The following is a 21,633-nucleotide window of genomic DNA, read 5'->3' as shown; positions in this document are numbered from 1 at the left end:
AGTAGTAGTTTCTCTGTGCAGTGGTTGTTGTTGCTAAAACATGTACAGTCTAAGACAGCGTCACTGCAGCTAATGCTGCTAATCAGTTCAAACCTGACACCTAGAAACGGCTGGTGTTTTTTTATAGACCAAAACACACACACACTCCCGTCAGTGCATCCCAGTTGACCTTTGCGTTTTCTGCTCGCTAACCAATCAATTTTCTCCCTCTCGTCTCATTAATATCTGTCCACATCCATTCCTCCACTTCATTTGTCTTCCTTTCTCTCTCATCTCGTTCTCTATGGTCATAAAGTGACCTGAAGCTCTCTCTCTTTCTCTCTCTCTCATATCTTTCCATCCGTCCTCCACTGATCTGGTCTCTTTCATCCTCTCTACCCTGTGAATTTCACTTGTTACCACCCATGTTGTCGCTCACCTTTGCCTTTCTTCGTCTCACTTTCAACTTCTTGCTCTTAAATCCAGCGCTTCTCAGTGTTGGTTTAAAACAAAATAACAAGCTTTTTTTTTTTTTTTACCTGTCTCTGCTGTTGTATTTTAAGTAACACCGTTTTCTAGTTCCACACCACTGTAATCATGTCACACACTGCTGTTTTCCTCAGTCCCTGCTCATGTAAAGGAGGAGCCATGAATGAGACGTCACTGTAATATAAATAAGGTCATTTCTCCAAAATCTCTCCTCAGGCCTTATATGCAGTTCTAAATCACAGCATGACCTTTAACTGTGATGTTTCAGATCTTTCTCTGCTGCAGTGCAGCGACTGATCAGAGTTTGATAGAATTATAAACCAACTGCAAATACCATCGTCTCAAGGAGCTGCAAAAGTACCAAGAAGTCCACTGTCCAAATGAAAACCTGCGGAGATGAAAAGGACTTTATTGGATTGAACTTTTTTTAACCCATTTTTATTTCATTTGTGATGTGATGTTTTCTTAGGTTGGCTTGAAATTTCAAGTTTTTTCCAGGCTTTACTGGGTATAGATGATTTCCAGAGCTTTCCGACTCTGAGACCCCGCCACGGTTTGGTGTTTGTTCGAGGTCATTTAGTTTGTCGAGGACTGCTGAGCGCACGCGGCAGGCTCCTGCATGATTGGCCTCTCAGTTAGAAAGTCAAGTCTGAGCGGGGGCCACTTAAGGTTGGAGCTAACGTTGACTGTTTCTCCTCTGAGGGGCTGTGAAACAGAAAGAATGAGACGCGAGAAGCGTGGACCGTGAATTTACTGAGTCCCCGATGAAACTATAGACCAGGGATGGGAATAATAGATCCTCCTTAATGAATTTCATGACATTTGTATTCACGTGCTGCCAGGGATGGGCCTCATTTACAGTTAAATTACTAGAAAATGGATTCTTAATGTGATGTCGGGCAGGATGTGAACTAATGAGAAGCCAGTGTTCACGAGCTGAGCTCTCACTGAATCCCAAACAAAAGAATATTCAGGACATAAAAATAAGTTATGAATGGTTTGGTTGACCCCCCCCTCGCCTCCCTCACCTCCTCGACTCCCTCGTCATGCCCTTTCCAAAAAAAGTTAAACCTGAGTGTAACTAAACAAAAGTGCAAGCCAAACATTTGCTCCTTAACATTTCTGTAGAGTCGGACTGTCATCACGTGAACTATTTTTAGTTAGCAGCAGTTAGTGAATCGTTTAGACATCCATAGAGAAAAACAATTAGCCTCTGAAAACTGCACAGATATTCAGTCAGCATGAAGCTCCTGAACATGTGGCGCTTAATTAGACTGTGACAAGTCAACAGTGTCTTCATCAAATCCACTCTAATTTTAGACGGACCGTAGCAGATGATCCAGCTGTTAAAACCCAATGGAAGTGTGTAAAATAGTGAGTAAACTGTAAGAACAATAAGGAAATGGGTGTAAGATGATGTTGGATGTCCTCTTAAAATAATCTAGAATAGAATGGTCTTTATTGTGTTGTATCACTGTTATATAACAAGACAGAATATCCAATGACGTCAACAAAGTAGTGATTTTTCTCCCATGATTTAAAGCGTCTTGTTTTGGCAACTGATACAGATTAATGTTGGATTATTAAGAAGGAAAAAAAAATCAATGGAAAGAAAATATGATGTTAGCCAGCTTTCAGCAGTGGGAATCTGTCTGGTAGAAAAGTGTATCATTTTGCACTATTTTTTTAACATAGTGTGTACACACGCCATCTGTCAGACATCTAATTTTTCTTCATACATCCCCAATCCAGCCTCCGGGAACATCTCGGAGTTAAATGTCTGCCCGGGGAAACTGGCATGTGATCCAGTGGATTCTAAAATCGAACCGCTGACCTTTCTGTTGGAAAGATAACACTCTAACAACTGACGCTGATCCTCCCCAAATAACCAAATAAATAATTAAACTGGAATCACAAGCCTGGATGAAAACACACTGACATGAAGCAAAAACAAGACGTTGGCTCAGTCGTTCAGTCGTATTTAAGTATTACTCGCTCCAAAAATGACACCACTCCAGTACTTTTAAAGGTGTTTTGTGTTGTTGTACAATACAAGAAAATATCCTGGGTCATGAAGTAAGGACTAAGGCATTTACTTTGCACACAAACACACAAACACACACACTCGCTCGCTCCCCTGGGCCTGTAGCACAACGTTCTGCAGCTGAATCACTCTTCCCTGTCACAGCAGGTTAGTTTCTATTACAAGGCCTCCTGCAGATGATTCCAGGGGCCACAGTGTGGAACCGAGCACAAACACCAAACTGTGCTTTTATTAAACAGTGACGCCGTGTAATTCCATGCTGCTCGTTGCCACCTACAGTTCTGCCAAACAAACCAAAACAAAAAAATTCAAATCCTGCACCCTGATGCCAAACAGAGGCTGCCGGCCGGGACTGATGCTCACAGCTGCAGCTCGCCGGCGCTGCCTAGAGGGAGTTCACTGATCCGACGCTGCAGTGACTCAGCCTTTAATTCACACGGGGCTAATTTAGAGAGGTCACAGTGGTGGAGGGAGTCAGAGGAAGTGAACAGTTGAACAAGTTTAAATACCTGAGGTTATCTGTGTGGGTGAGGTGATGGGGGGGCAGCAGGAGTCAAACAGGATGTTGATGAGACGACAGTGAGACGGTCTCAGAAAGAATAAAGGGAACCAATCAGAGGAAGGAAGACTTTGAAGCAGTTTGGAGATAATGTTAGGACGGAGTGGGTTAGAGTTCGATGAATAAAAGACGGAGACATCGGATGGAAACACAGTTGGGTAGATGTCACCGAGAAGGATGTAACAATAGAGAATACAGGTAGATGGAGTAAGATGGTCCTGAATAAGGAAGAATAAGGAGGAAAAACAGAAGAGTGGAAGTTGAACATGGAGGAGATCATGAGAAAATGGAGAAGAATAAAATAAGAAAAGTGTTGATGGATTTAATGGGTCTCTGTTTTTGTTCTGTTGACACGTTGATTTAGTTACCAACGAGTAACTAAATCAATGAATAAATAAATCGAAAACCTCCAGGCTAAAAAAATGTTAAAATCAAAATGAGTAAATTTGTGCCATACTCTGTTTGTGTTAATTAGAAATGTGACACAAAACAAAACTGACGGATCTTTGTTCCAGTTACAATCCTCCTGCAGAATCTAGGACACAGTATTTTTTAGAGTGTTTTGTTGTCATGTGTGTTCTTGTTATGCAAATTATGTGTTAAAAGTCATAGTGCTTACACACACACACACAAACAAACACAGTACATCTAGCTGCCAGATAGTGCACCCCTGTAGTCCTGGTCCTGAGCCTAAGTCTGGTCCCTCACTCACCATACTGGACCCTACAGCTGCCAGTTCATGTCCCCTGGCCTGACTGGACCTTTTCTCTGCCAGTTCTTTTTTGTGATATTTCACGATGATAAACTGAATGCATATATTTTCCTGAAAAAGTCTCGTCTAGAACCGTCATATCTAATTTAAAATAATTGTTAATGTTACACTATTAAGGTTTATTGTTAGGAGAAATGCAACAAAAACAAAAAAAGTTTGATAAAAGGAAAGGTTTAAACCGAACCTTTTATTTTTGATGAATAACAAACAAATAATGACTTTTTTTTTCTTCCTCTCACCAATTGTCCAGGCCTGGAGGTCAAGCATTGACACACTGTAAATGGAACGAACAATCAGGCAGCCAGATAGAAAAAGTAAAAATCGGTGCCAGCCTGTTGGAAGGCTCCCAGTGCTAAGTGCTGCAGCACTGTTAAAATGATGTCACAGAAAAATACCATATGTCAACTCTGAGTCACTGCCTGCACTATCATTATTTTAGGCTGCCTTTATTTTAGAAACAACACACACACACACGCAAGGCCAAGAGCAATCGCAGAAATGCAAGAGCTTCTCTTGTTCTCAAACATTTATCAGTGACACACACACACACATATACACACACACACAGCGCTCTTTACTGTCTCCGCTCTCTGAAGGCTCTGACGTTATTGATGGCACACAGCGACCCAGTGTGCTCTGGTCTCATCATCATTCATCATCGCGGTGATAAATAGACAAAAAGTCTTGATCTGTTTGGTTATAATTTATAGATATTTTTTACTGTCAACACAGCTTGAACAGATCAATAACAGGAATCAATCAGTGATTGTTGACTTCAGACTTCAGACTGCGCTCACCTCTGACCTTTAAAACAACAACTTTTTTACAGTCAGTTTAGACTTCCCAGGTCATAAACTGTAACTCAGAGCGACAGAGTGATCTAAAGTGTCTTTGACTTTGTGGTCAGTGGAGGTACTGCAGGTGTACACTATTTATTATAGGCCTGTGTATTATGTGAAAAGCTGGGTATTAAAAGGCAGAAAAACTGCATTTATACATCATCAGTGGTAAGCATACCACAGTTTGAGAACCGCTTCTTCAGGGTATTTCTAATCATTTATTTTTTTCTCTCATGTATTTAAAAAAATCAAAATCAATAAAGACTCTAGACAGAGAGTAATATAAAACAATCTAATAATTTATTGTGGAATGGAGGAGAGAAGTGACCGGACCACAGAGACATGAGACGCAGGGACAAGATATTGAATTTGCCTCCTTAAACATAAAATGTTCCAGACTTTGAAGTGAACCAGCTCAGGGGTCGGAGGGGCAGGATGAAGGAATCATGGAGCTCAGATCTCCCCAGGAGAGACTGGGCAGGGAGGTGGGAAAGATCATCTGATCTCAGGGAGAAAAGATGATTTAAATGAAAGTAGAAAAATGTCATCGTTGGACAACAGAGGGAAGGAATAAAAGGTGCTTTAAAAGAATTAGGGACCTTGAAAAGGCAGTGATTCATATCTGCCTGGAAAAGAAATAGCTGAGCATAAAGATGATGAACGATTGGACGAGGCGACTTTTGAGGAAAGGAATTTTTAAGAATCAACGAATGACGGGGCAACGGGGAAGAAAAAAAAGATGTGAATGTCAGAGTCTGAGAACTATTTCTGTCTGTTTCAAAGGCAGCATGAATTTGCTGACAGTGATCAGTTCTGACAGCTTCAAGTTGTGATGTAAAACAGTTCCAGGATTTCTGCTATATTGTTTTCAAGTGTCTTAAAATTCAGTTTTTCCTACAGTTGAAGAGAAAATTAATGAGTGAGGTGTTTTTTACTCTTTGTGGGAGATTTCCTTCTGATTTGCATCCTGTACCTTGGGGTCAGAGTATTCCCCAATTATACTACAAATGAGGTCACGCTGGTGACCCCACTGTGAGTCATGTGACTCACACACATGTACAATGATCTCCTGGCTTGACTGATTTGCTCCATCTCGTGAGTGAGGGTGTACTCCACAGGATGGAGCACATCATTGACTCCAATCTATCAACCTGTCGGCCTTCAATACTTTTAATTCCATTAAAACCACAGACCACGTCCTCCATCCCGAGGTCCTTTCTTCCTCCCCCCGCCCCCCACGTTGCTTCATCCAATCTCCTCATCCCACTGTTCTTCCTCATCGTCTCTTACATGTTCTGTGCCCCTGTGTTCCTCATCGTCTCTTACATGTTCTGTGTTCCTCAGAGTTACATTTCATCAGGATCATTTTACATGTGACCTCCGTCTGTTCTGCACCTTTGTGACTCAGGCGCGGAGGGGTGGGGGGTGCATTAGTCCTGTCTTTGTAGCAGCACTACCACATAGTTCAGTGTTATTACACCGCCTCTGAGCCAAGAGTTATATAGAAATGTAGAGTCAATATCCAATCTGGGAAATATAAATGGAATATATTTTGCTTTGTTCCCAGGGATATTTGATTTTGAAGCTGAGGTGGATTGATGATCTGACCGTGTGAAAAAGTTAACCTGCTCACTTGTCTGTCCGTATCCTAATGACGGTTCATCTCCTCCACCAGTTCCTCCGTCGATGGTCCCACATTCTCGCCCTCTGTCTCCACTGTGTCCTGTCTCTAAGAGCAGCCTGGCTGACTGTTTTCCTGTCACCTCTCTCCTTCATGTCCATCCTTCCTTCATCGTCTCCTCACTTTGTCACATGGTCTCGTTTCATTCCCTCTCCTTGTTCTGCCTTCATGTTACGTGTGCAGTTTAAACGCGCTTAGCTTCACCTGTCAGCTTAGATCAGGGCTGTGGAGCAGCAACATCACAAACTGTCCTCTGATTCACACACACACACACACACATATATAGGCTTTAGTCTTTTGTCTTCACACATGCCTGGGATTACTCTGTCTGATGATAGTGATTTAAAGGTAAACACCCCCTGTTTTGTCTCCCTGTCTGTCAGGTGAACTCATCTTGGTTAAGACGTGGAAACGAACACCGGACTTCCTCCTCGTGACCCTGAAATGGTCCATTGATACAACGTAAGTGATACTCAGCCACTGGGAATAGTACACGATTTGTAGTAAATATCTGCAGTGATAAGATGTAGTAGTAATACGTTATAGCATCATTTTCAAAAAGAATTGATTATTATCTAAATGCCTCAGGTAGAAATAATAATTATTATTATCTTTTGCAAATGCAAGTCATTCATTCCTTCTCCAGCTTCATCAGGGGTCAATAATTATATTTGTCGGAGATAATTTTCTTTATCAGTACACGATATATCCTCTTTGATTGTCACAATTTTAGAACCCAGTCGTGGGCCGGATTGGACATTTCCTTGGGCCAGATTTGGTCTGCGAACTGCCAGTTGATGATCACATATTAGCTGCATATTAGCAGCGGTTCAAACAATTGAGATGAGTGCCTGGATATATCTTTACATAAGACAAAATGTATCGAGGGGTTACTAGGCAACATCTTGAAAGCATCTTCTTACAATGAAACACATGGAGTAATATGTCAACACATTATAACTGTAACCCACCCCTTATATTGTAGACTGAGCCAATTTGAACTTAGCTACTTTTCCATTTAAATTAACCTCGACATTATCCCTGCATCCGGGGAGTGACCATGATGCATGGAACAATTATCTACATGTTGATGCAGCTTTCCTTTCCCTCCATCACTCCATATGGAAGCAGGGGGAGGCATTGATTGGTCGCCTTGCAGAGGGTCCTATAGCTCTAAGAGAAAAGCAGGGCCATAAATCCACTTAATGGCTGGAGATACTAGCATGAGCTAAGCTGGCGGGATGCTCATCGCTAAGAAATAAATGCTGGCAGACCACATACACACTTACACACACACAGGCACTCTCACATTAAGGAGGGAAGTAAACAGAAGAAAGTACTTCATTATATAAAGCTGGCTTTTGAGCTCCTTAATGCCTGTACACTTACAGATGCTAACGGATGGATTTTATTTACATATTAATATGCTGGCAAACTTTAAACAGAGCTAATTGGGGTTTTTTTTTTAGTCATTAAACCTCTAATTGTGACTCATGTAAACAAATGTACAAACCCAGCCTTTCTGTAGTTCACACATGTTGAATTAAAGAAACTGTTCTTGTTTTTATACACTAAAATAATGAAAGACTGAATTAAAGTTGCTAAAATACAGGTCCGCATGAAATCAGGCCGCGGCAGTTTTATTTTGCTGACAGTTGAATTTAATGGTTGTTTTAATCTTTTTTTTTCTAATATCAGACAGGACGGCTTTTTAACTCTCGACTAAAAAAGAAACAAAAGAATAAAGAAGTAAGACAAGTCGGATTCTTGTTGGATTCCTAAAAAGAGTCGTTGGTTTGCAGCTCGGGGTGTCAGCACTTTGCAGTGAAAAACTGCTTCCTTCACTGACAATTGAACCAGAGACGGAATACTTGATATATATTGAAGCTTCTGCTGTAAATGCTTCTGTAAGCGATATTTTTACTACTCTCTGATGTCTCATGGAGGTAATGTCATTCAAGGATTTATTTTAAAATTTGGGCAAAAGGTCGGATTACGCCAGTGATCATCAACTGGTGGCCCGCAGGCTGAATCTGGCCCTTCGAAACTGTCCAATCCGGCCCAAAACTGGATTCCAAAATAACTGTTACATAATGATGTGATTTTTATTTCATTTTACTTTGAGTGTCTGGCCCTCAGGCCGTCTGTCCAGAAGAATTCTGGCCTCTGACAAATATAGTTGGTCACTGGGTTGCCAAACATTACAAATTCTTCATGTCAAATTTCTTCTGTAAAATATTAATAAAAAAAACAAACATGTTATTGAACTTCAACTGTCGATTACTACAGTTAACATCTGGATTTGGTCTGAATCCACCTCCAGGTTCTGATATGTATGCAGCACATCCAGTCTCTGTGAAGATTTATCGGACTCATTTGAACCAAACTAAGAGGCGACAGGAGCCGCGTGAGTAGAATGTAAATGCCTCCATACATTTCACACTGATAAATAGCAAATGGAAAGGAGTGGAAAAGGCTGATGAATGAGGGTGGGAGGTTATGAAGAGGAGTGGAGCCAAAAACAAAAAAAAAAACAACGAGGAGGGTAATTAGGACGCACACAGGAGACAGACTCACGATACAATTCTTTTGTTAAACGTGTTGTGTTAAGGTGAAGGTATCATAACGTAACCATCAGAAGTCGTCACTGCAGAGAATGGTTTACTCACATTTACCCTTAAAACATGGTTAATTTTACAAACAACATGAAGGATCTCATTCATGTGCACTGTTTGTCACAATTTTATGTTTTAAAAAATTGTGTTTGTCACAATTTTATGTTTTAAAAACCGTCATAGTTTTTGCTAATGTGTATTTTGCAACTCGTTAAAGTGACTGACTCGTGCATTACCGCCACCACATGGTGGAAAGCTGCATTGTAACTAAGCTTATCGTGGCTAACATATCTCTGGTGTCAGAGTTCAGTGCAGTCGTGCAGCCCACATGGGAACTGGAAACTTTTTGTGACCCACTATGTGTTGCTGGCGGCCCAGCCTTGGGCTGCAATCCTGTGGTTAAGAATCACTTATACTGTATTATGTTGTTGGTGCAGTGTTGGGTGTGTGTGTATAGAGCAGGCGGTGATAAGTGGTGGACAGTGTTTATGTTTGTCCTCCCCCCTTACCTCCTCCCCCTCAAGTACTTTCCTCTGAACGACTTCCTGCTCTTCAACCTTAGACCTGAGTCCTTTTATCCCTTGATCTGTGGTGTGTGTTGGGGTCAGTCGTGCTCCCCTGACTGGGAGGCTCCGGGCAGCCCGGCAGCCAGCCCGGGGCCCCGGGTGTCTGCTGGTGGTCACTGAGTGGGTGGTCTGGTTAATTGGACAGGATGACTTTGTCCAGCTGTTTGTAGGATTCAAACGTACAGTATGGACAGTATGGACATCATGGACCGAGACACAGAGAAACAATGGTGAGAACTGAACAATGCTGGATGTTAGCCTGAGGAAAAATGACCAGGAGGGATGAAGAATTTATAGCAGGAAGGACGACAAGTGGGGGGTGAATATAGGGGATGAAAGTGATGTGTTTAAAAATGAATGAATGGAGAGGAAAGAATAGGAGAGCGTTGGTGTGAGTGTTCTGACCGCTGCTGTGGCCGTGGTGTTGAAATTAGAACTTCACGGCTTCCTGTCATCTTCCACTGAGACTGTGTTATTTACCAGCAGTTGGGTTCTGATGAGGTCCAGCTCAAGGACGAGACCTCAGAGTCTGTCTTCACTGCTCTCACCTGTGTCTCTCTTATTATTATAAAACTAGCCTTCAATGTTTGGATCCTTTAGTCTGGGTTACATTGACCTTGTGTGACCTCAAACTGTAACACGGGTCGTTTCAGTTTTTAATAAAGGACCAGGGCTGCTGTAATAATGATACAAAACAATAAATCAAAACAATTCTTACAATAAAATATTCCAAACAAATTAATTCCTTCAATCCAGTGGATTTTCTCTGCCCCTGAATTTTAATTGTACAGAAATATATTTGTGGGAATACTGTGACAAATTTCAAAGTGGAGAATATTTTATTGGTTCCCTAGGAGGCAGAAGGAGCCGCTGTAATCAGTCTCACAACCTCAAAGTGATCCGTCTCTGGGAAAAACAACTTTCTTGTTGTCATTGTATCACTTTATCTTTTATATCTCTCAAATAAACAAGAAGAAATTCTGCCTGGAGCCAAACATTCTGATCACTGACTAATTGAGTTCAGCGACAATACCAAGATATTTTGATTCTCCGTGTGCTAAAAAAAAAGTCAGAATTTGTAATTACAGTGATCAACTCTTGAGCTTTTATCAGATGATCGAGAATAATTAAAAGCAGTTTGAAACCACTTATGTTTTCAAATAAAATCATACATGTGAAAACAGTGTGTACAAATGTGCAGAAGCAACATTTGACCAAACTGAAACAGAATGATTTACTCACTGGTCGTTGTTGTGAAGAAGAACTGCGTAATAAAGTGTAGAATTTGTCTAGTTTTTATGAGAGGAAGATAAAGCAGCAGCTTCTCAGTCCAAACAGTGAGAGATTACAGCAGAGATCGGTCTGAACTGCACTTTATTATTGAGTTGCTGTTTAAAAATATCCGTTGTGTTTGTGTAAAGGCTAACGTATGCCGAAACCTAAGAAAACCTCGAGGTAAACATGGCTGAGAGTAATACAATCCATGTCGTAGTACGGTATGAATACGATCGCAGTGTTTGTACTGCTGTCAGATACAGGTATCGTGTGGCCGCAGCTGGAGTAAGTTCTAAATCTGAACATCAGCTGCTGACTGTAGTGTCTCCGTCTGCGCTGGCAGCAGATTTGATTTCACGTGCGTTCTTTAATCACCTGAGATCAGGAGGAAATGAGCGGAGAGGAAGGAGACGAGGAGGCGATTGACAGGAAATCAACAAGTTCAACAACATTAAAAGAAGCGGGAAGGTGAAAAGAAAAGTCAAGGGCAGAGTAAAGGTCATCTTCTCTGCTTCATCCTGACCCTGAGTCTACATTTGTTTAGGTTAGGAAGGAAAATACGCGTGAAATAGAAAGAGAGGGAAACTGTTCTGAGTTAGGGTTATGACGGCCTCTGGTTTCTCTTTTCTAATTTAAATTAAAACATTAATTAAAAATAAAAATGTGTTCTTTGTAAATGTTCTTCAGAACAGAGGTCTCTCTATGAGAGCGGCCATGTTGGATTTCTACACTGTTTTTTTTTCATAGTATTGTGCTTTAATCGCAGTTAAAGTTTAATCACAGTTAATCTTGTTAATATAACAACGTTCTTCACCAATAAGTCAGACAGAGAGAGACAAGGTTTGCTCTGAGATAAAGATATATGAAGATAGCCGATGTGGATGGAGTTGGAGAGAATCAGAAAGTGAAAAGATGCCGACACGAGGACAAGGGTCTGACCAGCCACGGTCAACCCACCGTGGAGACGCTTGTTACTGTTTGCGCTCGAACAAACAGCTACATGTAAAGTTGATTTTCTGTCAGGGCGACTTGGAGCGAGCGTCCGTCCAAAGCAGGACCAGACCATTAGCAGGATCACTGAAGTGAAAATGGAGCCCACGTTGAGCGGCACGTTCAACTGCAGTACAAGTGATGTGTACACGCAGTAACACAACACAGCAGTAAGACAACAGAGATGGATGACAATAGTGCCACACACTGGTAGAACCAATGCTTCTCTTGTTAACGGTGGCATTCTCTGAATTGTTTTATCAACTTTTTTACTTGCATTGATCGAAATAATAAGTGGCATTCTCTGAATTTTTTTACTTGCATTGATCGAAATAATATTCTTAGAGCAGAGTATTATGTTGTCATTGAAGTAACTGGGCTCCGTTATTTGGTTATGGACGGTTGGATTTGGAGAAATATGTGGATAAAAATACTTGGATAAAATTCAGATTCTGCTTTGGACTTTGGTCCAACAGATTTGACACGTTGGCCGATGCTGATGGGAGACGAGACAGGATTGGGTCAGTGGAGCTCTAAAGACCACATGGCCACGGGAGCGTCACTGACGATGTGTCCCAGAGAATCTTGTACAGATATATTTGATCCAATCTCAGTAAAAGGTGATGGGAAAAAGGAAAGTGAGGAACAAACGACTTCACGCCGTTGAATTAAATCCCATAAAACCACTGTAGGAAATATAATAAAGGATTTGTCAAGGTCGTTCAGTACGAAGTTTCATTCTAAAGAGAAGAATGAGATATTACAATACTTTTTGAAATAATTAAAATATTTCATTAGAATTCATTACACATATTTTAAACCCGTTTTTTTTTTTTTTAATAACGTGGATCTATCTTTTTCTTCATGTTAAATGCAGCGATGCTCTGTGCAGTATTCTCCTTTGGACGATGGGTTTTTAATGTGAAGTTGCTGCAGAGGCATCGAGGAGGATGGGACATGAATATGGAGGAGATGAAATGACTGGATGAGGACAGTGTTTATGGATAGAGCCAGGATTAAGAGATAATGGAAATCAGCTGAAGCTAACAGTGGAGCTGGGAGGAAGTTCTGCAGTGATTTGTCTCGGCACAATCTGCTGCACTGGGTTAAGGTGTGGAGTTACAGTTGATAACACACACTCCTCCACAACACGGTTCACAAGAACCCGACCTGCACCAACATCTGAGCAGGTGTCAGAATAATAAACAGGAAGAAGGAAAGTCCTTGGTGTATGACGTCCTCGACCTGTGGCGTTTCACCGTCTACATTTACATTTATTAGGGAAGTCTTGTTTCCTCATTCCGACAAGGAACAAGAGGACAATAAGGAATTCCACGTGTTTTCCGTGAGCTCTTCCTTGCTGTTCTCTGTTCCGTTTTCCTATATATTTTTGCGATATGTGTAATGCGGTTGTATATAGGTTCCGGCTTACGGCAGGAATCCGAGTCACACCACCACTAGAAACCGACTCATGTTGTAAGTCGAAGACCCCGAGCGATACTAAGTCCTAAGAAACTCTTCGACCCATGTTGTAAGAAGACCCTGAGCGATACTAAGTCCTAAGAAACTCTTTTTTTTGTACAAACCAGGTCATTATTCTGAGGAACTGTTTGATTTGTTCACACATCACGCGTTAATCGACCTGTCCCTGAGCCGGATGACGACTCGGTCTAAACGGGTGAAAAAGATTCTCAACTTCCCGCAGTGATCAGTCATAATAAATAAATGTTCGTTTGGCCGCCGCTGTAATCGTACCGGAGAGGAGGGGGGACGGGGGGGCTGCGTCCACATGTTTATCTGCGGGCTCTCAACACCTGTCAGCGGCGATGATGAAAAGCGCCACCGTGGGCCGAACAATAACGGAAACAGAGAGCATTGTTGATGAAACACAATACAGTAACGGAACAGAATGGCCCCTGGAAGTGGTTGTTCAGATCCCCCTGTGAGTCATTCAATCCTCCCTGCCCTTGAACACACGGCCCCTTCGAGGAATAACTTATGATAAGTGGAACAATGCTGTTAAGGGGAATGAGCTGTTTGTGATTCTCTGCTCCGTGTGTGTGCGTGTGTGTGTGTGAGGGAGAGGAATCGCTATAGATTTGTCGATATAAAGTGGACAACAAACCCAAACTAAGAAGCACTAAAGCTGCCTCTCGGTGATCTGTGTGACGCTCCAAACATCGTCAGCTGTGTTTCTGAGGTCAGTGATGAAGGTAACGGCACAGTACTCCTCCTCCTCGTCCTTCTACACTCCTCGTCACATATAAAATAAACCCCCTGACTTACAGGGATATTTGAAAACTCAATCCCAGTAAATGGAAAGCACAGTTTCTAAAACACATCCCATATTTGGTGATACTGTGAGACATGGGCATTTGTATTTTTTTTTTGTTAATAGTACTACTACCCCTCTTTCTCAACGGTACCAGCTACATGACGAATATCCCAGAGAGTCGCCTGTGTGACGTCTTCAGACTTTTTTTTTTTAACTTTCACCTCACGATAATCTTGTTGTGCGTCTCATTGACCTACACCGTGTCTGTTTGCTTGTTGTACAGTGTTTAAACTTTCACCGTGTCTGTTTGCTTGTTGTACAGTATTTTAACGACAACCGTCGTTACGCTGACTGCACTTGTGCATCACTTAAAATTCCCAACAAATGCAAAATATTTATTAGCCTTTTTACCCTTTCAGCGCCCACTTGATGCTGACCCTGCTCACAGCAGCTTTAATTAACGCCCGGCTTTTAAAAACTCTCCGTCTTTTGGCTTTTTCCTGTGGTTTATTGTCTGTAAATGGCCTAATGCAGCAGTGGCTGTGTTTTCAGCTGAAGTTCTCACCTACAACGACATCTTCCTACGTCCTGTGTGGAGATTATTCATGAGCACAAACCTTAATTGCTTTGGCTTTGATTACTACAGCTGCAGTACGTGGGGGGGTGGAGGGGTAGGAGAGGGTGTGGTGGTCCTGAAGCCAGGCACCAGTGATCCTGCTGGAAGCACACTGAGATTTACTGATGTTTGAAGACTTGCTGATGCAATAGGTCAGCTTTAACGGTGGAAAGTCTCCGAGCGAAGCGGAGGGTGTTAACCTACAACATGATTAATATTAATGCGCAAAACTGAATCGTCAACATCAAAGGCTACATTTGAATTAAAACTTCTTTTTTTTCTTTGCAGCAGTTTTTTTACACGCAGACTGAGGGCAAAATACAAACGGGTGTTTTTCTGATGAGAAGAAGAAATAGTTGGAGGTGGAACAGTTGAAGAGATGCAGTGGGGTTTGAAAGTGAGGGTGTCTGTGGGGGTGGGTTGGGGGAATATACATGTATCATTGCGTTGATGCTTTTTGTGACCCCAGGTTTCAGCTTTCTGGCATGACACAAACACACACACAGTTGTTTCAGCTTTTTGGCATGACACAAACACACACACAGTTGCAGCAGAAGTGGAAGTGTGTGCAGGTAGAAAATTTAAATTTGAAATACATTGTCTTTAAACTCAGGATAAACAGCACGGCTCCAAGAGGCTTTTTGTAGTTTTATGTTATGGTATAATTTGTGATTCAAATCCAGTTGTGCAGATTTTAATATGGACTTTATGTGAAGGCAGTCACAGCCGACAACGTCGTGTATACAGTATTTCATGGAAATAAATCCGCCGCTCGTCGCAAAGATTAGTAGATGTTTTAAAATGCATCATAGAAATTGCATCAAAAATAAGCTGCACATCACTGTGATGGTTTTTGTATAATGTATATTTATATACTTATATGTTTATATATATGATGGTAAGCAGCTCAGAGAGTTGTAGGAAGTTATAAAACTCACATTTAAAAAGCACCTGCTCCTTTCTTAGGAAATATGTCATAACAACATGACAATGTCATCATGTATAAAAGTGCAGCGTTTGGGTCTTTTTTGGGGCATGTTGTAAAAATGGAACTCACGCCACAGCTTTATTTCCATAAAGTACGGTTTATAACCCATGTAAAATAAGCCAAAAAAAAAAGTTTTTACAAAAAAAGTGTTATTTATTGCATTACAAAGGTGTTCTTAAAAACGCTCCCATGAGTGAAATTGTCTTTTAAAGTACTCTTGAAAGACTTGTTCCAACCATCATTATCCATGCTGCCTGATCACAGAGCCAACCATCTATCCACAGCTGTCACCGCCGACTCAGCAGAAATGTAACAGCTTAGCCCTTCACTCATCGCCACTTCCTGCTCTTCTGTAAAACGTTCCCACTCCACCTGCGTCCCCTCTCGGCCCTAGGTTTTAGTCCACTGTTTTGGCTGCACCACATAAAAATGTGTTGATGTGAAAGTGGACGTCTTTGCAAACGATATTCATTTCCGTCCCTGCTGACCCTGGGATGATAATCAATAAATCCATCACTCACACGATGAACGAAAATGAAGTCGATCATTTTGCCAGCCCTTATATATAGAGTGTTTGTTTTCCTCCTCTCTCGCCTCCAAACAGTAGATATATTTGTTTATTATTTTGAGACTGTTGTTAAAGTCTGTTGCAGTTGATTGAGTTTGACAACCCCCCCCCCCACCCCCCCGCCCCACCATCCGTCATAGATGATAAAATATCACATGATCTGCAAGTGCGGTGCAAATTGTGTCGTTGGAAACTTGAGGCAAAGATATTTTTATGACAGTATTTCGTATCAACCACAGTGGTCAATTTTTATCACACAGTAAATCATCTGAGACTCATTCTAATTGTGAAACCAAACCAAGTCTTGAGCCTCAAAATACCCTCTCTCCGAGCTGCATATTGTCCCCACGAGGACACCGTGCCCCCACAGCAGTAGTATTTTTATTTATTTTTGGTTCAAGAAAGTCCCCACAAGTATAGCTTTACACACAACATACCCTCACACACACACGCATAAACACACAATCACACAAACACACAAACACACACTGCCCTCTATATTATAATTAGCTTCTGGCTGCACTCCAGTGGAATCAATATCCCACCCGTCCAAAAAATCCAGCCTCACCTTTCCCATCGTTGACTGCCAAAGTCATAGTTGTTTCTGAGCAAATCAATCTCTCAGCCATGTGAAACAGCCTCCACTAATACAGACAAAACACCGCACGCGCTCCACCATAATCCTCCCTCGCCATCTTCATCCTTCGGCCTGACCTTGCCGCGCCGCTAACATTACACAACATCACACATCCTGGCAATTCACCCCCCCACACGCCCTTTTGCACCTCGTTGTAATTCAAGCACCTTATTCATTACCCGGCCGGTGACCTTTTCACACGTATGCAAAAAAAAAAAAAATGCACAAGGTCTGAGACGGTGCAGAAATGATCCTGACACATGTGAGACAGCGAATCACCAACCTGGATTAAAGTGGAATATCCAGACCCCGTGTCAGAGAGAGTGATGTGGCTGGCATTTAAAGTCAATTATTCTGTAGCACACAGTTATTCAGCAGTCATTAAGTTGATTCCAGCGTGCGGTCGTGATGGATATGACGTCTGATCAGATTCTACACTCTCACTTTTTTATCATTTATAAGATGATTGTGCTGTGTTACGCTGTTTAATGTATGGACAAATGAGGGTTAAGTTAATTTTGAGAGACACAGAGAGAAAACTGTTGACGTCCACCAATATCATTTGTCATTGTCATTAGGCCCTACATCACTTCCTGTTCAGTTTCCGTCTTAGAAAGAATGCCCATTTTTGTCTCTATTTGTCTGTTTGTAATTCGACAAAATAAACCCAGATGCCTGAGAAATAGAAGAGACACTAGGACTGATTTAACTCTACAATTTGTTTTGTTTTTTTACTTGATTTACTTTGTCTGGAGCAACAGGAGTGTAAACAGTAAAACCGTTTTGTTTTTTTTAAAATTTGATTTACTTTGTCTGTAGCAACAGGAGTGTAAACAGTAAAACCGCTGCTCTGACTCTGGTTCCTACCTGGAGTTGGTCATGTCCGCCTGCCCTCCTTGACTCTTCTCCAGCCCAAGTTTGGTGAAAATTCCCACCAGCACCATGATGGCCACTACTCCACAGATTATATACACAACCATGTAGGTCCGGTCCTGGTCTGGTTCCTGCGGGGCCTCCGTGACAGCTGCCACCGGTTTGCCCGTGTTGGCCCACACAGGTGTGTCGTAGTTGGAGCAGGAAGTCTGGTCCAGGCTGTGGATTTTGAACTGGCAGCAGAAGCGGTAAAAACAGGACCCACAACAGAACATGTAGATGCCAGCGTTGCAGTTGAACGGCGGGTCCCACTGACCCATGACGTCATAGTACCCCCAACACCGGTTACTGCCACCCAGGACTGTCTGCTCCTCTGATTTAGGTGTAGGCGTGGCCAGGGCAGATTCTATCGCCGTCGAGGGCGCCGTTGTCTGGTTGTTGGTGTTGGTGTTGATCTGAGCCAGAGCCTGACCTGAGGGTCCGGGGCTCAGGCCAGGGTTGGAGCTCGGACCCAGGAGAACGGCCAAGAAGACGCTCATCAAGAGTGAATGCTTGGAGAGGTGCATTCTGGACTCTGTGGTCTGTCAGTGATTCAGAGCTGATGTGTAATTGTTGAGCAGCAGAATTAGCTCCTAGAAAAGAGGGGAAAAAGGATATAAAATAAAAATATATTTCAAACTGAATCAATCCGTCCGTAAGGTAATAGAAAGCTCTAAACACTAATGGAAGGAGTTTATTCTGCGCCTCCGCCTGCGGAGAAATAAAAGCAGCTTTAAATTAGTGCTGTGGGGGAAATTACTGCACACATTCACAGAGCAGTGACTGGGCGTCCAAGGGCAGAGGAACAAGTGGGTAAAGGAAATCAATCCCCCATCTTAATATGCTTCTAATCGGAGGGAACGAGTCCCCTGTGAGGAGACACAGACTGTTGTCAGTGGGTGTGTGTCTGTGTGTGTAATAAATGTCCAGAGGTTCTGGTGATGTCACCTTTCACAGAGCCACATGTCACGTGCAGACAGGAGTTTGTAGACGAATCCAAATCCAGAGGCTCGGAGGTAAATCCTTACAAATGCATCTGCCTTTGTCTTCCCGTACCTCCTCACTGATTGGATGAAATTATCTGGAGATTCACAGCTCCGACCAGACAGCCTCTCACTCCACAGACGGACATGTATTCCTGAGAACTTTTATGGTCCAGTTGAGTCTCAACGAGAAGGAGTGTTCTGGAGAATTCCCTCCCAGAGTCTGAGTGGTTCTCCTGCTCTGTGGATCACAGGAACCTGTGGAGCCGTTCTGTGTTTGTTGTGCTCATCTTTTCACTGCCACTCTGATGAGTTTTATTCCCTTTTTGTCAAACGTCCAGGTTCAGTCACAGCTGTCTTTCTGACTGATTAATGTTCTGCCTTTGGTTGGTTAAGTGGTTGAAAAAGTAACTTTGACAAGATTCTTATTTGCCCGAAAGGAAAAAAAAAACAACAACAATTGAGAGCTCTGTCGTGGTTACTCCGGTGTCTGTGTGTGTCCAAGCTGAGGTCCTGAGGAGCTTACAGTCCACAGACGGGTTTTCCCCTCAGAGACGTGCAGGTTTACACACACAGGAGGTGAAGTCCTCTGTCAGTGTCTCTGTGTTGGTTTTAGTTGACAAATAGAAGTCCAGTTTAGGCTGTCCTGACCTGCACTCTGCAGTGAGACCCTTCCTGTCCCCCCGTGAATCCCTGGGTCTTGGACAGACCCAGGACACCAGCTGGGCACTCGCTGTCTATCACCCGCTCAGTGCTGCCCTACAAGTGCTCAGTCCAAAGGAAGGGAAGAGGGGAGGAGAGAGAGCGAGAGAGCGAGAGAGAGAGAGAGAGAGAGAGAGGAGAGGGAGGGCTGACGCTGGGATACTGATACTGAATCGCTAATCTTTATGTCTTAGTGCTGCTCCTGCATCTGACAGAAGCTGAAAAAAAAACGGAAAAAAAACGCTGGAATTAGAGCCAATGCCGCCACATTAAAGATTTTTTTTAAATGCCTTTCTTTAAATCTTCTGATCTTGTTTTAGGCTCAGTTGATTTCTTTGTTTGTACTTGGTTTGATCTTAATCTTCTGTCCCTGATTTTTTTTTTGTTGGTTTGTTGGTTTGAGTCTGTCTTCGACTACTTACCTCCTCTCTTCTTTTAATGACCTGAGGAAGTATCGGTCTGGGGTCAGAGCGCCTGTGGACTAGCCTCTGCCCTTTTAGCCTCACTTGCACAAGCCTAGTGGGGATAATTCTGTCCGAGTCTATATTTGGCTGACAGTGACAAGTGGAGATGCGACGGCCAAACAGCGACGGCGCTGAAGGAAGATCATAAATGTCCTGTTTTCAAAAGAAGCACACCTTTGGTGGGCACGGGCGCCGCTGCAGCCACAGCTCTGGTCAGGGCTGACTCTATCGCCTCACTAACTCACTTGCCAGATTTCTCAAATTGAAATTTTCAATGTCGTCAATGGTTTTGGGGTTTTCACTGTCGCACAAATAATTTTCTCAGAGCATTCGTGTGCAACAGTTTGTAAACAAACGCTGCAGATTTTTTCGCCCCAGTTTTAGTGCCATAGATTCACCCTGGCTGTCAATTGAGTCCTTGTCCGTCTGCGGCTTCTTTGAAAACAGTCATAATTTGATATATATGTATATAGAGTTTTATATATATATCACATGTATGTGTTTTCACTGGTGCTCTGCTTGTGGGAAGCTCCAGGGAAAGTGCAAAAAAAACCCAGGAGAAGTCATAAAATGTTTGCTTTTTTTATTCCATCCTTCTCCATCCCTGCTGCTGCTGCTTCTTCTTCTCCGTCAGTGTGTACAGTATTCCATCTCTGTGCTGCTGCGATCGCTCTGCTCTGCTCAGCTCACTGCGTCTGAAGTCCGTCGTTCGCTGACGTTCGATGCTGCTGCGGCTGTTGTTGTTCTGTGGCAGAACACTACACGTACAAGCTCTCTCTCTCTCTCTCTCTCTTTCACTCACTCCTCCCTCTCACAATACACTCCTCCCTCTTTTTCCCCACTCCTCCTATTCCTCCTCTCTCTCTCTCTCTCTCTCTCTCACACACACACTTTCTCTCTGAGTAAATAAGTGTTTGCTGACTATCCCTTTCACTTCTCTCCTCCACCCTCAATCATCATGTGTCACCGACTCCCTTCTCTTTTTTTCTCCCCCATTTGTTCGACTCTTTACTGGGTTTTTTTCTCTCTCAGTTTTATCCTCTTCTGCTTTTTATATTTCATGTTTTACTGTTCTGTCTCAAAAACCTTTACATTTTAGGTTTGACTTCCACACTTGTGTCCTATAATTTCCCCCCCTCTCCCACACCTACATAGATTTATCACCAGCTTCCTATCCTGAAATTCCCGTCAGCAACAGAGCTGCCTGTGTCAGCAGGTTGAAATGGGGATTCGTGCGTGTGTGCGTGAGCGAGCGCGCGTGCGTGCGTGCGTCTTGTATTTTGGCTCTTGGTAATTACCCAGCTAATGCCTCTGCACATCCTCGTCTTTGTGTGAGTGAGTCTGGAACATGTGTGGTGCTGCAGTCTGAAGGGGCTGATTAAGGGGAGAGAGGGGGAGGGAGGGAGGGAGAGATGTGGGGGGTAGAGAGATGTAAAGATCCGAAAAGGAAGGCCAGAAAGCAGGATGGAAGGAGACGATGACAGCCCAGTGGCTGCCAAAGAAAGGGGGGAGAAAGAGGCTTGAAGGAGAGGAGACGGTAGAAGGAGAAGGATTTAAAATACAATGTGTTAGCAGGAGGAATAAGAAGGGACAGAGGGATAGGAGGGAGTGGAGGAAATATAAGGGTGGGGGGGGGTGTGTAGACAGGTAGGGGGACAAAAGGGAGAGCGGTCCTAAGG

At 42.8% G+C, this 21,633-nt stretch overlaps 1 protein-coding gene and 1 long non-coding RNA gene across 3 annotated transcripts in view; one reads left to right on the top strand and one right to left on the bottom strand.

Moving 5' to 3' along the window:
* LOC103393281 (protein shisa-8) overlaps window positions 1–21,522 on the bottom strand; it is a 49,489-nt gene extending 27,967 nt beyond the window's left edge. Inside the window, exon 1 of the mRNA XM_025064701.1 lies at window positions 17,761–21,522. Coding sequence (XP_024920469.1) covers window positions 17,761–18,332 — 572 coding nt within the window. The 5' untranslated portion in view covers window positions 18,333–21,522. The remainder of the gene's footprint in view (window positions 1–17,760) is intronic.
* Window positions 1–21,633, top strand: part of LOC112488440 (uncharacterized) — a 43,421-nt gene that overhangs the window by 3,620 nt on the left and 18,168 nt on the right. The window contains exons 2-3 of one of the 2 annotated variants that reach the window (XR_003052481.1): window positions 6,747–6,825; window positions 8,687–8,770. This is a non-coding gene — a long non-coding RNA (uncharacterized LOC112488440). Of the gene's footprint in view, window positions 1–6,746; window positions 6,826–8,686; window positions 8,782–21,633 lie in introns of both variants that reach the window. The other variant, XR_003052480.1, reaches the window with a different exon arrangement.

The sequence above is a fragment of the Cynoglossus semilaevis genome, chromosome 17, assembly GCF_000523025.1.
Source record: "Cynoglossus semilaevis isolate Cse_v1.0 chromosome 17, Cse_v1.0, whole genome shotgun sequence".
NCBI classification, from domain to species: domain Eukaryota; kingdom Metazoa; phylum Chordata; class Actinopteri; order Pleuronectiformes; family Cynoglossidae; genus Cynoglossus; species Cynoglossus semilaevis.
The sequence above is the reverse complement of the archived record's forward strand: the minus strand, read 5'-3'. Positions and strand labels throughout refer to the sequence as shown.